Genomic DNA, 15,248 nt, shown 5'->3' on the forward strand with positions numbered 1-15,248 from the left:
GAGCAAGGCTCGGAAGAGAAGGAGCATCATTTGAATTTTTGAAAGCAAAATTGTCTGGAATAATTAGCATATGCGATGTTGTGGGGGAGCTCCATTGTTTAGGGGGTCTCCAAACGCAAGTGACCCCATTTTGGAAACTAGACCCCTCATGGAATTTATCTAGATGTTTATTGAGCACTTTGAACCTCTGGGGACTTCACAAAAGTTAATAACTTTGAGCCGTGAAAATAATAATAATAAAAAAAAAAAAAAAATTACCACGAAATTGTTACTTCAACCAGGTAGCTTTTTTTTCCCACAAGAGTATCAGGAAAAATTGCAACATAAAATGTATTGTGCATTTTCTCCTGAGTACACAGATACCTCATATGTGGTGGAAATCAACTGTTTGGGCGCACAGCAGGGCTCGGAAGGCAAGGAGCGACATTTGACTTTTCAAACGCAAAATTGTCTGGAATAGTTAGTGGATGCCATGTTGTGTTTGGAGTCCACCTGAGGTGCCTAAACAATGGAGCTCCCCCACAAGTGACCCCATTTTGGAAACTAGACCCCTCATGGAATTTATCTAGATGTTTACTGAACACTTTGAACCCTGGAGGCTTCACAAAAGTTTAGACTGTTCAGCCGTGAAAATATATATATTTTTTTTTTTACCATGAAATTGTTATTTCAACTAGGTATCTTTTTTTTTTTTTTTTTTTTCCACAAGGGTATCAGGAAAAAATGCACCATAAAATGTATTGTGCAATTCTCCTGAGTACACATATACCTCATATGTGGTGGAAAGTAATTGTTTGGGCACACGGCGGGGCTCAGAAAAGGAGCGCCATTTCACAGCAAAATTGGTTGGAATTATTAGCGTACGCCATGTTACGTTTGGAGACCCCCTGAGGTGCCTAAACAATGGAGCTCCCCTACAAGTGACCTTATTTTGGAAACTAGACCCCCCCCCCCCCCCATGGCATAAATCTAGATGGGTAATGAGCACTTTGAACCCTCACGTGCTTCATACATTGAGGCATAAAAACAAAGTAATTTCTTTCCACAAAAATGTTATTTCTTCGGCGCTCCATTGGGAGACCCAGACGATTGGGTGTATAGCTACTGCCTCCGGAGGCCACACAAAGCATTACACTAAAAAGTGTAAGGCCCCTCCCCTTCTGGCTATACACCCCCAGTGGGATCACTGGCTCACCAGTTTTCTGCTTTGTGCGAAGGAGGTCAGACATCCACGCATAGCTCCACTGTTTAGTCAGCAGTAGCTGCTGACTATATCGGATGGAAGAAAAGAGGGCCCATATAGGGCCCCCAGCATGCTCCCTTCTCACCCCGCTTGTGGTTTGTAAGGTTGAGGTACCTATTGCTGGTACGGCGGCTGGAGCCCACATGCTGTTTTCCTTCCACATCCCCCTGAGGGGCTCTGAGGAAGTGGGATCTTACCGGCCCCAAAGCCCTGAGGCCGGGCTCCATCCACAGACCCATTGAACCTGCTGGATACGGAGCTGGGTACCGTTCAGGGACATGGCCCTGCACCATTCAGGTACTCTGTGTCCCCGTACACACAGGCACAGCACACTCCAGACTTGCTGGGTGTGCTAGTGCGCCGGGGACAGTAAAGGGTTACAGTCACTGCAGCCTAGCTGAGTGACTTTATGTATGGGGGAACTACCGCGCCGGACGCTCCGGGAGCGGCGGCGCGGCTGGGACTTGTAGTGCGCCGGGGACTTAGCGCCGACCGCGCTTTTACGGCGGCGGCGCTTATAAATCCAGTCCCCGGCTTTTGCGGCCTAGCTCCGCTTCGTTCCCGCCCCCACCCTGTCAATCAGGGTAGGGGAGAGACGCTGTACAATCAGCAGCGCCGAGGGCTGGAGCCTTATTTACATGCTCCAGCCCTCTCACTGGACACTGTGGGACGCCGGTTTCCCGCTCTGACTTGGGGGCACGCCCACGGCCCGCCCCTACTCACACGAGCTGGAGAAGGACGCCGGCAGCCATTCCTGCAGTCCGAGCTGAGAGATCGGACTCTGGGCAACCAGGCACAGGACTAGGGCGACCACACACCCGCTTATAGGCGGGCGGTAAGCGGCACCTGAAGTGCTGACCCCACTAAATACCACAGTTGTCCATTTGTATTTTTATGCTTACACTGCATAGGTCGCTATTTTTGGCTATATGCCCTCTTAGATGGCGACACATCAGCAGCAGGAAAGCAGGGGTGCTAAGGCACAGGCTTTCTATGCTGATTGTATTGCATGTACTGAAGTGTATTTATGCTTGTTTGCTATACACTGCACTGTACGGTCGCTAGTCTGGGCTATTTTCGCCTAGAATGACTAGACTACAGCAGCAGAAAAGCAGGGGTGCTGAGGCACAGGTTTTTTTCTATGCTGCTTGTATTGCAGGGGTTGCAGTGTTCATTTGTACTTATGCTTGTATGCTATACATTGCACTGTATGGTCGATATTCTGGGCTATATTCCCCTAGATGGCTAGTCTATAGCAGCAGAAAAGCAGGGGTGCCAAGGCACAGGCTTTCTATGCTGCTTGTATTGCATGTGCTGCAGTGTTCATTTGTACTTTATGCTTGTATGCTATACATTGCATTGTACGGCGCCATTCTTGGCTCTATGTCCTAGATGGCTAGCCGGCAGCAGCATATAAGCAACACAGGCTTTCGATGCTGTTTTTACTGCATGTGATACTGTTCCACGGCACTGAACCCCATTGTGTGCAATGCTCCCCTGGAGCACTTGGTCAGCCGGGGTCTCTACTAGACGTGGCCAAAGGAACCACCTGTCAACCCTGTCCAAGGACAGGGATGGAGTTGCAATGGGATAGAGACTTGCAGTCCGGACAGGCCATGGGCAATCTGGATCATTGCTCCCTGGCCACCCTCATTGGGAATAAAATCGGTGCTCTGGGGGGGGGGGGGGTCCCAGGAGGCTCTCTGTATGATGAGGCAGACGTAGCTCATCAGGACTTTGATCCTGACAACGCTCTCAATCCGGATACACCGGATGGTGACGCCATAAGGAATGATCCTATAGCGTCCATCAATGGAATGTTGGATCTTTCTCCCTCAGCTCCCCCAGCGGAGGAGTCAGCTTCACAGCAGGAGAAGTCCCATTTCAGTAGCTCAAACGTATATTGAGTATTTCTTTTTCGCTCCTAATTGGGAGACCCAGACAGTGGGTGTATAGCTACTGCCCTCTGGAGGCCGCACAAAGAACTACACTTAAAAGTGTAAGGCCCCTCCCCTTCTGGCTATACACCCTCCCGTAGGAGTACAGATTCCTCAGTTTTAGCTTTGTGCGCAAGGAGGTCAGACACGCACGCATAGCTCCATTGTTTTTAGTCAGCAGCAGCTGCTGACTATGTCGGATGGAAGAAAAGAGGACACATATAGTGTCCCCAGCATGCTCCCTTCTCACCCCACTGTATGTCGGAGGTGTTTGTAAGGTTGAGGTACCCATTGCGGGTACGGCGGCAGGAGCCCACATGCTGATTCCTTCCCCATCCCTTTTTACAGGGCTCTGGGTGAAGTGGGATTTACTGGTCTCCAGGCACTGAGACCGGGCTCCATCTACAGCCCCTGGAGAAGATGCTGGATGGAGCGGAGTACATCAGGGACATGGCCCTGCTTCCTCAAGGTACTCTGTGTCCCCGTGCATTTGGCGCTCACACCGCAGCATGCTGGGTGTTGTAGTGCGCCGGGGGACATCTGCGCTACGGCGCTTGTGCCATGGCCTCATTCAGCTTAGCTGAAGCAGGCACACTTCCAGGAATCGGTCGCGCCGGCCGCTGGGACTGCGGCGCGGCTGGCACTTGTGGTGCGCCGGGGACTTCAGCGCGGCCCGCGCTTTTACGGCGGCCGCGCTGATAACTCGAGTCCCCGGCTTTTGCGGCCTGCTTCCGTTCGTTCCCGCCCCCGGACCTGCCAGTCAGGAGAGGGGCGGGACGCTGGCCACGTTTCGGAATCGGTCATGCCGGCCGCTGGGCGGGCCTTCACATTCATCTCAATGGTCAGGATCCCAGCGAGATGAATCTATGGGTGATGAGGCGGACGTAACTGATCAGGATTCTGATCCTGGGACCGCTCTCAATCTAGATACACCAGATGGTGACGCCATAGTTAATGATCTTATATTTAACATCAATAAGATGTTAAATATTTCCCCACCAGCTCCTCTTGTGGAGGAGTCAGCTTCGCAGCACGAGAGAATCCATTTCAGATACCCTAAGCGTACTTTAAGCACTTTTCTGGACCACGCTGACTTTAGAGACGCAATCCAGAAACCCCACGCTTATCCTGAAAGGCGTTTTCCTAAACGGCTTAAAGATACACGCTATCCTTTTCCCCCTGAGGTGGTCAAGGGTTGGACCCAGTGTCCAAAAGTGGATCCTCCAATTTCCAGGCTTGCAGCTAGATCCTTGGTTGCAGTTGAAGATGGAGCGGCACTTAAAGATGCCACTGACAGGCAGATGGAGCTCTGGCTGAAATCCATCTATGAAGCGATTGGAGCGTCATTGGCGCCTTCTTTTGCAGCCGTATGGGCACTCCAAGCTATCTCAGCCGGGCTTGCGCGAGTTGACTCCGTCACACGTGCATTTGCCCCGCAGGTAGCACCATTGACCTCGCAAATGGCGGCATTCGCGTCGTACGCGATTAATGCTGTTCTTGACGCTACAAGCCGCACGGCAGTGGCGTCAGCCAACTCCGTTGTTTTGCGTAGGGCCCTGTGGTTGAGACATTGGAAAGCAGATTCTCATTCCAAGAAGTGCTTAACCAATTTGCCTTTTTCTCGTGACCGATTGTTTGGAGAGCGTTTGGATGAAATCATCAAACACTCCAAGGGTAAGGACTCATCCTTACCGCAACACAGACAAAACAGACCCCAACAGAGGAAGGGTCAGTCTGGTTATCGGTCCTTTCGAGGACCGGGCAGGTCCCAATTCACCTCGTCAAAAAAGACTCAAAAGGACCAGAGACGCTCAGATTCTTGGAGGTCTCAGTCACGCCCAAAAAGGGCAGCCGGAGGAACCGTTGCCAAGACGGCGTCCTCCTGACTTGAGGTCTCCGATTCCCGCACCCGCGGTCGGTGGGAGGCTTTCCCACTTTGGCGACATCTGGCTGTCACACGTCAAAGACCGTTGGGTGAGGGATATTCTGTCTCACGGGTACAGGATAGAGTTCAATTCTCGTCCGCCAACTCGTTTCTTCAGAACTTCTCCCCCACCAGACCGAGCCGATGCTCTGTTGCAGGCGGTGGCCGCTCTAAAAGCGGAAGGAGTGGTGACCTCCGTCCCTCTTCAGGAACAAGGTCACGGTTTTTACTCCAATCTGTTTGTGGTCCCAAAAAAGGACGGATCGTATCGGCCCGTCCTGGATCTAAAGTTGCTCAACAGACACGTAAAAGTCAGGAGGTTCCGGATGGAATCCCTACGCTCCGTCATAGCCTCAATGTCTCAAGGAGATTTTCTAGCATCAATAGATATCAAAGATGCGTATCTCCACGTGCCGATCGCACCAGAGCATCAGCGTTTCCTACGCTTCGTCATACACGACGAACACCTGCAGTTCGTAGCGTTACCTTTCGGTCTGGCAACAGCCCCCCGGGTCTTCACCAAGGTCATGGCAGCAGTAGTAGCTGTTCTGCACTCGCAGGGTCACTCGGTCATCCCGTATCTAGACGACCTGCTTATAAAGGCACCCTCTCAAGAGGCATGCCAACACAGTCTGAAGGTGGCACTAGACACTCTCCAGAGTTTCGGGTGGATTATCAACTTTCCAAAGTCTCATCTAACCCCGACCCAATCTCTGACTTATCTTGGCATGGAGTTTCATACTCTCTCAGCGATAGTGAAGCTTCCACTGGACAAGCAGTGCTCGCTACGGACTGGAGTGCAATCTCTCCTTCAGAGCCAGTCGCACTCACTGAGGCGCCTCATGCATTTCCTAGGAAAGATGGTAGCAGCAATGGAGGCAGTCCCGTTCGCGCAGTTTCATCTGCGCCCTCTACAATGGGACATTCTACGCCAATGGGACGGGAAATCGACGTCCCTCGACAGGACAGTCTCCCTCTCTGACTGCCAAGGACTCTCTGCGTTGGTGGCTTCTCCCCACCTCATTGTCACAGGGAAAGTCATTCCTTCCCCCGTCCTGGGCAGTGGTCACGACGGATGCGAGCCTATCAGGGTGGGGAGCGGTGTATCTCCACCACAGGGCTCAGGGGATGTGGACTCTGGAAGAGTCCACCCTGCAGATCAATGTTCTGGAAATCAGAGCAATCTATCTTGCCCTGCGAGCCTTCCAACAATGGCTGGAAGGCAAGCAGATTCGGATTCAGTCGGACAACTCCACGGCGGTGGCGTACATCAACCACCAAGGGGGAACACGCAGTCGCCAAGCTTTTCAAGAAGTCCATCGGATTTTGACGTGGGTGGAAAGCAGAGCGTCCACCATATCCGCAGTTCACATCCCAGGCGTGGAAAACTGGGAAGCAGACTTTCTCAGTCGCCAGGGCATGGACGCAGGAGAATGGTCCCTTCACCCGGACGTGTTTCAGCAGATCTGTTGCCGCTGGGGGACGCCGGACGTCGATCTGATGGCGTCACGACACAACAAGGTCCCAGTTTTCATGGCACGGTCTCACGATCACCGAGCACTGGCGGCAGACGCCTTGGTTCAGGATTGGTCGCAATTCCGACTCCCCTATGTGTTCCCACCTCTAGCATTGTTACCCAGAGTTCTCCGGAAAATCAGGTCCGACTGCCATCGAGCCATACTCGTCGCTCCAGATTGGCCAAGAAGGTCGTGGTACCCGGATCTGTGGCATCTCACGGTAGGCCAACCGTGGACACTACCAAACCGTCCAGATTTGCTGTCTCAAGGGCCGTTTTTCCATCTGAATTCTGCGGCCCTGAACCTGACTGTGTGGCCATTGAGTCCTGGATCCTAGCGGCCTCAGGTTTATCTCATGAAGTTGTTGCCACAATGAGACAGGCTAGAAAACCATCCTCAGCTAAGATCTATCACAGAACGTGGAAGATATTCTTAGCGTGGTGCGTGGCTCAAGGGGTTTCTCCCTGGCCATTTGCATTGCCAACTTTTCTTTCCTTCCTGCAGTCTGGGTTGGAAAAAGGTTTGTCGCTTAGCTCTCTTAAGGGTCAAGTCTCCGCGCTATCCGTATTCTTTCAGAAGCGCTTGGCACAGCTTTCTAAAGTACGCACGTTTCTCCAAGGAGTTTGTCATATTGTTCCTCCTTACAGACGGCCATTGGAACCCTGGGATCTGAACAAGGTTCTCATTGCTCTCCAGAAGCCGCCTTTCGAGCCTTTGAAAGAGGTTCCCCTTTCTCGGCTTTCACAAAAGGTAGTTTTTCTTGTGGCGGTCACGTCTCTTCGAAGAGTGTCCGAGCTAGCGGCGTTATCTTGCAAATCTCCCTTCCTGGTGTTTCACCAAGACAAGGTAGTACTGCGTCCAATTCCAGAGTTTTCTCCCAAGGTGGTTTCTTCCTTTCATCTCAATCAGGATATCACTTTACCATCTTTGTGTCCGCATCCAGTTCACCAATTTGAAAAGGGTTTACATCTGTTGGACCTGGTGAGAGCACTCAGGATTTACATTTCTCGCACGGCGGCTCTACGCCGTTCGGATGCGCTCTTTGTCCTAGTCGCTGGTCAGCATAAGGGATCGCAAGCTTCCAAATCCACCCTGGCGCGGTGGATCAAGGAACCAATTCTTCACACATACCGTTCTGCTGGGCTTCCGATTCCATCTGGACTGAAGGCCCATTCTACCAGAGCCGTGGGTGCGTCCTGGGCATTGCGGCATCAGGCTACGGCTCAGCAAGTGTGCCAGGCGGCTACCTGGTCGAGTCTGCACACGTTTACCAAACACTATCAAGTGCATACCTACGCTTCGGCAGATGCCAGCCTAGGTAGACAGGTCCTTCAGGCGGCGGTGGCCCACCTGTAGGAAGAGGCTGTCTGACAGCCCGTTCATGTGGTATCTTTTTACCCACCCAGGGACTGCTTTTGGACGTCCCACTGTCTGGGTCTCCCAATTAGGAGCGAAAAAGAAGAAGGGAATTTTGTTTACTTACCGTAAATTCCTTTTCTTCTAGCTCCAATTGGGAGACCCAGCACCCGCCCTATTTGTTCTTAGGGTTTCGTTTTTCGGGTGCACATGTTGTTCATGTTGTTTCTTAAGTTCTCCGATCATGTTATCGGATTGAATTTGTTTTTGAAACTGTTATTGGCTTTCCTCCTTCTTGCTTTGGTACTAAAACTGAGGAATCTGTACTCCTACGGGAGGGTGTATAGCCAGAAGGGGAGGGGCCTTACACTTTTAAGTGTAGTTCTTTGTGCGGCCTCCAGAGGGCAGTAGCTATACACCCACTGTCTGGGTCTCCCAATTGGAGCTAGAAGAAAAGGAATTTACGGTAAGTAAACAAAATTCCCTTCTTTTCTGGCCACGCTGACTTCAGAGAAGCAGTCCAGGAACACCACGCTTACCAGATAAGCGTTTTCTCCAAACGTATTAAGGATACATGTTATCCTTTTCCCCCTGACGTGGTCAAGCGCGGGACCCAGGGTCCAAAGGTGGATTCTCCAATCTCCAGGCTTGCGGCTAGAGCTATAGTTGCAGTGGAGATGGGACTTCACTTAAAGATGCCAGACAGATGGACTCTGGTTGAAATCTGTCTATGAGGCTATCGGCGTGTCGGTTGCTCCGGCATTTACAGCCGTATGGGCACCCTAAGCTTTTCAGCTGTTCTTGCACAGCTGGTCTTGAGCATATGTACATTTGTGCCGCAGGGGCGTCCGTAACCTCGCAATGTCTGCATTGCGACTTACCCTATTAATGCTGTCCTGGAAGGACAGTCGAGGTTTCGGTCCTTCCCAAGCTCGGGCAGGTCCCAATTGTCCTCGTCCAAAAGAGCTGAAAAGCCTCAGAGGGGCTCAGTTTCCGGGGGCTCAATCACGCCCAAGGAAGGCAGCCGGAGGAACCGCTACCAAGGCGGTCTCCTCATGACTCTCAGCTCTCTCATCTCTCCGCATCCGCGGTTGATGGCAGACTCGCTCGCCTTTGGCGACATTTAGCTGCCACAGGTCACAGACCGGTGGGTGAGGGACATTGTGCCCACGTGCACAGGACAGAGTTCTGTTCTCGTCCTCCAACTCGATTCTTCAGAACGTCCCCACCTCCCCACCGAGCCGATGCTCTTCTGCAGGCAGAAGGAGTGGTAATCCCTGTTCCTCTTCAGGAACAAGACACGGTTTTCCTCCAATCTGGTTGTGGTGCCAAAAAAGGATGGCTCTTTCCGTTCCGTTCTGGACCTAAAACTGCTCAACAAGCACGTGGAGGCCAGGCGGTTCCGGATGAAACCCTCCGCTCCGTCATTGCCTCAATGTCTCAAGGATATTTCCTAGCATCAATAGACATCAAAGATGCTTATCTCCACGTGCCGATTGCTACAGAGCACCAATGTTTTCTACGTTTCGTGATGGGAGACGACCATCTTCAGTTCGTAGCTCTGCCATTCGGTCTGGCGACAGCCCCACGGGTGTTCACCAAGGTCATGGCGGCAGTGGTAGCAGTCTTGCACTCACAGGGACACTCTGTGAACCCTTACTTGGACGATCTACTTGTCAAGGCACCCTCTCAAGAGGCATGCCAACTCAGCCTGAATGTTGCGCTGGAGACTCTCCAGACGTTCGGGTGGATCATCGACTTCTCAAAGTCAAACCTGTCACCGACCCAATCACTAACGTATCTTGGCATGGAGTTTCATACCCTCTCAGCGCTAGTGAAGCTTCCGCTGGACAAGCAGCGGTCACTACAGACTGGGGTGCAGACTCTCCGTCAAGGTCAGTCGCACTCCTTAAGACGCCTCATGCACTTCCTCGGGAAGATGGTGGCGGCAATGGAGGCGGTTCCGTTTGCGCAGTTTCATCTGCGTCCTCTTTATTGGGACATTCTCCGCCAATGGGACGGGAAGTCAACATCCCTGAACAGGAAAGTATCCTTTTCACAGAAGGACTCTCTGCAATGGTGGCTTCTTCCCACCTCATTATCACAGGGAAGATCCTTCCTACCACCGTCTTGGGCGGTAGTCACGACAGACGCGAGTCGGTCAGGGTGGGGAGCAGTTTTTCTCCACCACAGGGCTCAGGGTACGTGGACTCAGCAGGAGTCCACCCTTCAGATCCATGTTCTGGAAATCAGAGCAGTGTATCTTGCCCTACTAGCCTTCCAGCAGTGGCTGGAAGGAAAGCAGATCCGAATTCAGTCGGACAACTCCACAGCGGTGGCATACATCAATCACCAAGGAGGGACACGCAGTCGGCAAGCCTTCCAGGAAGTCCGGCGGATTCTGATGTGGGTGGAAGCCACGGCCTCCACCGTATCCGCAGTTCACATCCCCGGCGTAGAAAACTGGGAAGCAGACTTCCTCAGCCGCCAGGGCATGGACGCAGGGGAATGGTCCCTTCACCCGGACGTGTTTCAGGAAATCTGTAGCCGCTGGGGAAGGCCGGACGTCGACCTAATGGCGTCCAGGCACAACAACAAGGTCCCAACCTTCATAGCACGGTCTCGCGATCACAGAGCTCTGGCGGCAGACGCCTTAGTGCAAGATTGGTCGCAGTTCCGGCTCCCTTATGTGTTTCCACCTCTGGCACTCTTGCCCAGAGTGCTACGCAAGATCAGATCCGACTGCAGCCGCGTCATACTCGTCGCCCCAGACTGGCCAAGGAGGGCGTGGTATCCGGATCTGTGGCATCTCACGGTCGGCCAACCGTCGGCACTACCAGACCGACCAGACTTACTGTCCCAAGGGCCGTTTTTCCATCGGAATTCTGCGGCCCTGAACCTGACTGTGTGGCCATTGAGTCCTGGATCCTAGGGTCTTCAGGATTATCCCAAGGGGTCGTTGCCACCATGAAACAGGCTAGGAAGCCCACGTCCGCTAAGATCTACCACAGAACGTGGAGGATATTCTTATCCTGGTGCTCTGCTCAGGGAGTGTCTCCCTGGCCTTTTGCATTGCCTACCTTTCTTTCTTTCCTGCAATCTGGGTTAGAAAAAGGTTTGTCGCTCGGCTCCCTTAAAGGGCAAGTCTCGGCGCTATCCGTCTTTTTTCAAAAGCATCTAGCACGACTTCCTACGGTGCGCACGTTCCTGCAGGGGGTTTGTCATATTGTACCCCCGTACAAGCGGCCGTTAGATCCATGGGATCTGAACAGGGTACTAGTTGCCCTCCAGAAGCCGCCCTTCGAGCCTCTGAGGGAGGTTTCACTTTCTAGACTATCACAGAAAGTGGCTTTTCTGGTAGCGATCACATCTCTTCGGAGAGTGTCTGAGCTAGCAGCGCTGTCATCCAAGGCTCCTTTCCTGGTCTTCCACCAGGACAAGGTAGTGCTGCGCCCCATTCAGGAGTTTCTCCCGAAGGTGGTATCCTCTTTTCATCTTAATCAGGATATCTCTTTGCCTTCTTTTTGTCCTCATGCAGTTCATCGGTATGAGAAGAATTTACATTTGTTAGATCTGGTGAGAGCACTCAGAATCTACATTTCCCGCACGGCGCCCCTGCGCCGCTTCGATGCACTCTTTGTCCTTGTCGCTGGTAAGCGCAAAGGGTCGCAGGCTTCCAAAGCCACCCTGGCTCGATGGATCAAAGAACCAATTCTTGAAGCCTACCGTTCTGCTGGGCTTCCGGTTCCATCAGGGCTGAAGGCCCATTCTACCAGAGCCGTGGGTGCGTCCTGGGCATTGCGACACCAGGCTACGGCTCAACAGGTGTGCCAGGCAGCTACCTGGTCGAGTCTGCACACTTTCACCAAACATTATCAGGTGCATACCTATGCTTCGGCGGACGCCAGCCTAGGTAGAAGAGTCCTGCAGGCGGCAGTTGCCTCCCCGTAGGGGAGGGCTGTCTTCGCAGCTCTAACATAAGGTATTTCTTTACCCACCCAGGGACAGCTTTTGGACGTCCCAATCGTCTGGGTCTCCCAATGGAGCGCCGAAGAAGAAGGGAATTTTGTTACTTACCGTAAATTCCTTTTCTTCTAGCTCCTATTGGGAGACCCAGCACCCGCCCTGTTGTCCTTCGGGATTTTTGGGTTTTTTCGGGTACACATGTTGTTCATGTTGAACGGTTTTTCAGTTCTCCGACGTTACTCGGAGTGAATTTGTTTAACCAAGTTATTGGCTTTCCTCCTTCTTGCTTTTGCACTAAAACTGGTGAGCCAGTGATCCCACTGGGGGTGTATAGCCAGAAGGGGAGGGGCCTTACACTTTTTAGTGTAATGCTTTGTGTGGCCTCCGGAGGCAGTAGCTATACACCCAATCGTCTGGGTCTCCCAATAGGAGCTAGAAGAAAAGGAATTTACGGTAAGTAACAAAATTCCCTTCTTTACGCTCAATTTTTTAATTTGTACAGGGGTAACAGGATAAAATGGACCGCAAAATTTGTTGGGCAATTTGTTCTGAGTACGCTGATACCTCATATGTGGCAGAAAACCACTGTTTGGGCGCACGGCAGAGCTCCAGAGGGAAGGAGCATCATTGACTTTTTAAATGGAAAATTAGCTTTAATCGTTAGCCGCACCATGTTGCGCTTGGAGATCCCCCTGATGTGCCCAAACAGTGGAGCTCCCCCACATGTGACCCCATGTTGGAAACTAGAGCCCCCCCCCCCACCCCAATATACAAAGAAATATTAGTTTGGCGAAATAAAAAACAAATCTCGCATCGCATCACCCGACACAGCCACACTCCTGTCTGGAAGAGAGTGGCCGTGACGGATGATGCGGTGTGAGACTTGTGCGTCGCTCTCATGTGTGGCACTGGGCTGACCCTTACAGTATTCAGTAAAAAAAAATACTGTAGTTGACGATTACTACAGTATAATTTTACTGGCCCTAAACTAAGTTTATTTGTATTTCTTTCTTAGTTTACAGAAAAAAAAAATCAGGACGAACGCACGGATGTGCTGCTAAAAGGGGGGGACTAGGTGGGATGGAAAAAAAATGGATGTGGGATGGAAAAAAAAGATGGATGGAGGATGGGAGAGGATGCGGCGGAGGATGGGAGAGGGCACAACGGATGCAGGAGCGGCGGAGGAAGGGGGTGAGAGGGGAAGGGTGGAAGGGGAGTGGGAGGTGAGATTGGGGATATCTACCTTACAGAATAGATCTAGGCAGCAGGATTGCAGCAGATCTGGGAGGGGGAGAGGGGGCAGAGGATTAAGGGGATGGGAGAGAGCAGGCAGCAGATCAGGGAGGGGGCAGAGGCTGATGGGGGAGTGAGGTGGCAGATGCAGGGGCGCAGCAGCAGATGGGGAGAGTGCGGCGGCTGATGATGGGGGGGGAGTGCGGCGGCTGATGGAGGGGGGGGGAGAGTGCAGCGGCTGATGGGGGGGGGGGGAGAGTGCAGTGGCTGATGGGGGCGGGGGAGAGTGCAGCGGCTGATGGGGGGGGAGAGTGCGGCGGCTGATGGGGGGGAGAGAGTGTGGCGGCTGATGGGGGGGGCGAGCTCACCCAGTCCCAGATGCACGGTGCTTGGAGAGATGGGTCACAAGGCCAATCTCTCCAATCAGAGCTGGGGGCGGGTGCAGTAAAGCTCACCGAGCTCCAGCCAATGGCCAGTGCTGCAGCTGCACTGACATAGCTGGATTTCAACGCTTCAGCCATTTTCAATGGCTGAAACATTACACTGGCTGTGATTGGCTGAGCGGCGTTTGTCAGGCAATCACAGCCTCTGTAGGTCCGTGAAGGAGACACCACCCCTCCTGAGGTCAGGTACAAGTCCTCTCCTTCCCGAATCTATAGTTTTTGAAAACCAATCGCGGTCACCGGGGCTGCAAGGCCGCGATTTCGCCATGACTGATGTATCAGTCATGGGTCTTTAAGTACCAGGGCACCATAACGGCTAGATCCGTCAAAAGTTGTGAAGGGGTTAAAGGGAACCGGTCACCTCAAGAAATGCGATTTACCTCCAAATATGTGGATAATCGGCAATTAAAGCAATCCATTCCCTTTTAATGACCGCTGAAATTTATTTTTTTCCTCTCCACATTTCAGCAGCCATAACTTAGCTCTGAGCATTTTTTTTCCTCTTTTTGGGCTTTTTATTTTTTGCTATCGTAACCGTTCCAGATGGAAACATCCCCTGATAGTGACACATTGTAGAACTGATCTGGATTTGTTACAATCCACTAACTCTGCTTGTGATCACCAGGTCCTGTAGCCTATTTCCCTCTTCTCCTGTCGCTGGGGCCTCCAACCTATGGGTCTCCAGGACCACTACTTTCTTCTGCACATTGGACGCTTTGTAGTGCGTGCTATTTGACTTGCTTCATAATACATGGGTATCATATATAATAATCCACCACACGGTCAGATGTGAAGTGCGATCAACAGACCCCATTGATTTTGTGCACGGTTCCTCTCTCTGTCGCATAGATTTACACTATTGTTCGGCGCCGGCTTGTGCTGTATGCCTTATCTGTTCAGTATACATATGGCATCATCCTCACACGTTCACACTTTGTGTTTCTTCTTGCAGATCGTCACGTCGGCCTCCACAGATCTTCAGGATTATACATACTATTTTGTTCCCGCTCCCTGGCTTTCTGTGAAATTACTAAGGCTGTTACAGTGTTACCCTCCCCCAGGTAATAATTAGCGCTGCCCATGGGGCCTTACATAGGCGCAGAACCTAATAATTGGATGTGACACATTTGTAGGTGGTGTTGGAACGCTGCAGACTGAACGCTAAATCTTTCTTTGATGCCCATTTAACTTATTTAATTGAAGTAGAATAGAAGCGGTTTGTATGATCGAAGACCTCTTTATAAAATGTAAATATCCAGCTAGTTTGAGTGCTCCTGTGCTTCTCTTGTGCTTGCAGCATTGGAGAACGCCCTGTTCAGGCCAGTGGTGCGATGGTGCCACTACCAATTAATCAATCAGGAGTGCGCTGTTCCCCAGCAAGTAAGAGCAGAGAGCCTGTGGAGCGGTGCGCTCCTGATTGAGGACATGGCGCTATCTTTTATTATAAGGAATCATTACATTCAATTGCTCTAAACAATTTAGGACCTTTGATAACTCCTTTAGGGTATACCCCCACAGGACTAAATGTACAATGATAAATTCTACTTTGATTAGCTCAGACAGAAATCTGAGGCAGAATCTCCGATTTCAGCTGCAGAATTGTAATTTTAGTTGCTGGGACATTCCACC

At 51.7% G+C, this 15,248-nt stretch overlaps 1 protein-coding gene across 4 annotated transcripts in view; it reads left to right on the forward strand.

Moving 5' to 3' along the window:
• Positions 1–15,248, forward strand: part of AP2A2 (adaptor related protein complex 2 subunit alpha 2) — a 163,722-nt gene that overhangs the window by 66,820 nt on the left and 81,654 nt on the right. For all 4 annotated transcript variants that reach the window (XM_075326941.1, XM_075326942.1, XM_075326943.1 and 1 more), the window contains exon 7: positions 14,572–14,680. In XM_075326941.1, coding sequence (XP_075183056.1) covers positions 14,572–14,680 — 109 coding nt within the window. The remainder of the gene's footprint in view (positions 1–14,571; positions 14,681–15,248) is intronic.

This window comes from Anomaloglossus baeobatrachus, chromosome 10 (genome assembly GCF_048569485.1).
Source record: "Anomaloglossus baeobatrachus isolate aAnoBae1 chromosome 10, aAnoBae1.hap1, whole genome shotgun sequence".
Taxonomy (NCBI): Eukaryota; Metazoa; Chordata; class Amphibia; order Anura; family Aromobatidae; genus Anomaloglossus; species Anomaloglossus baeobatrachus.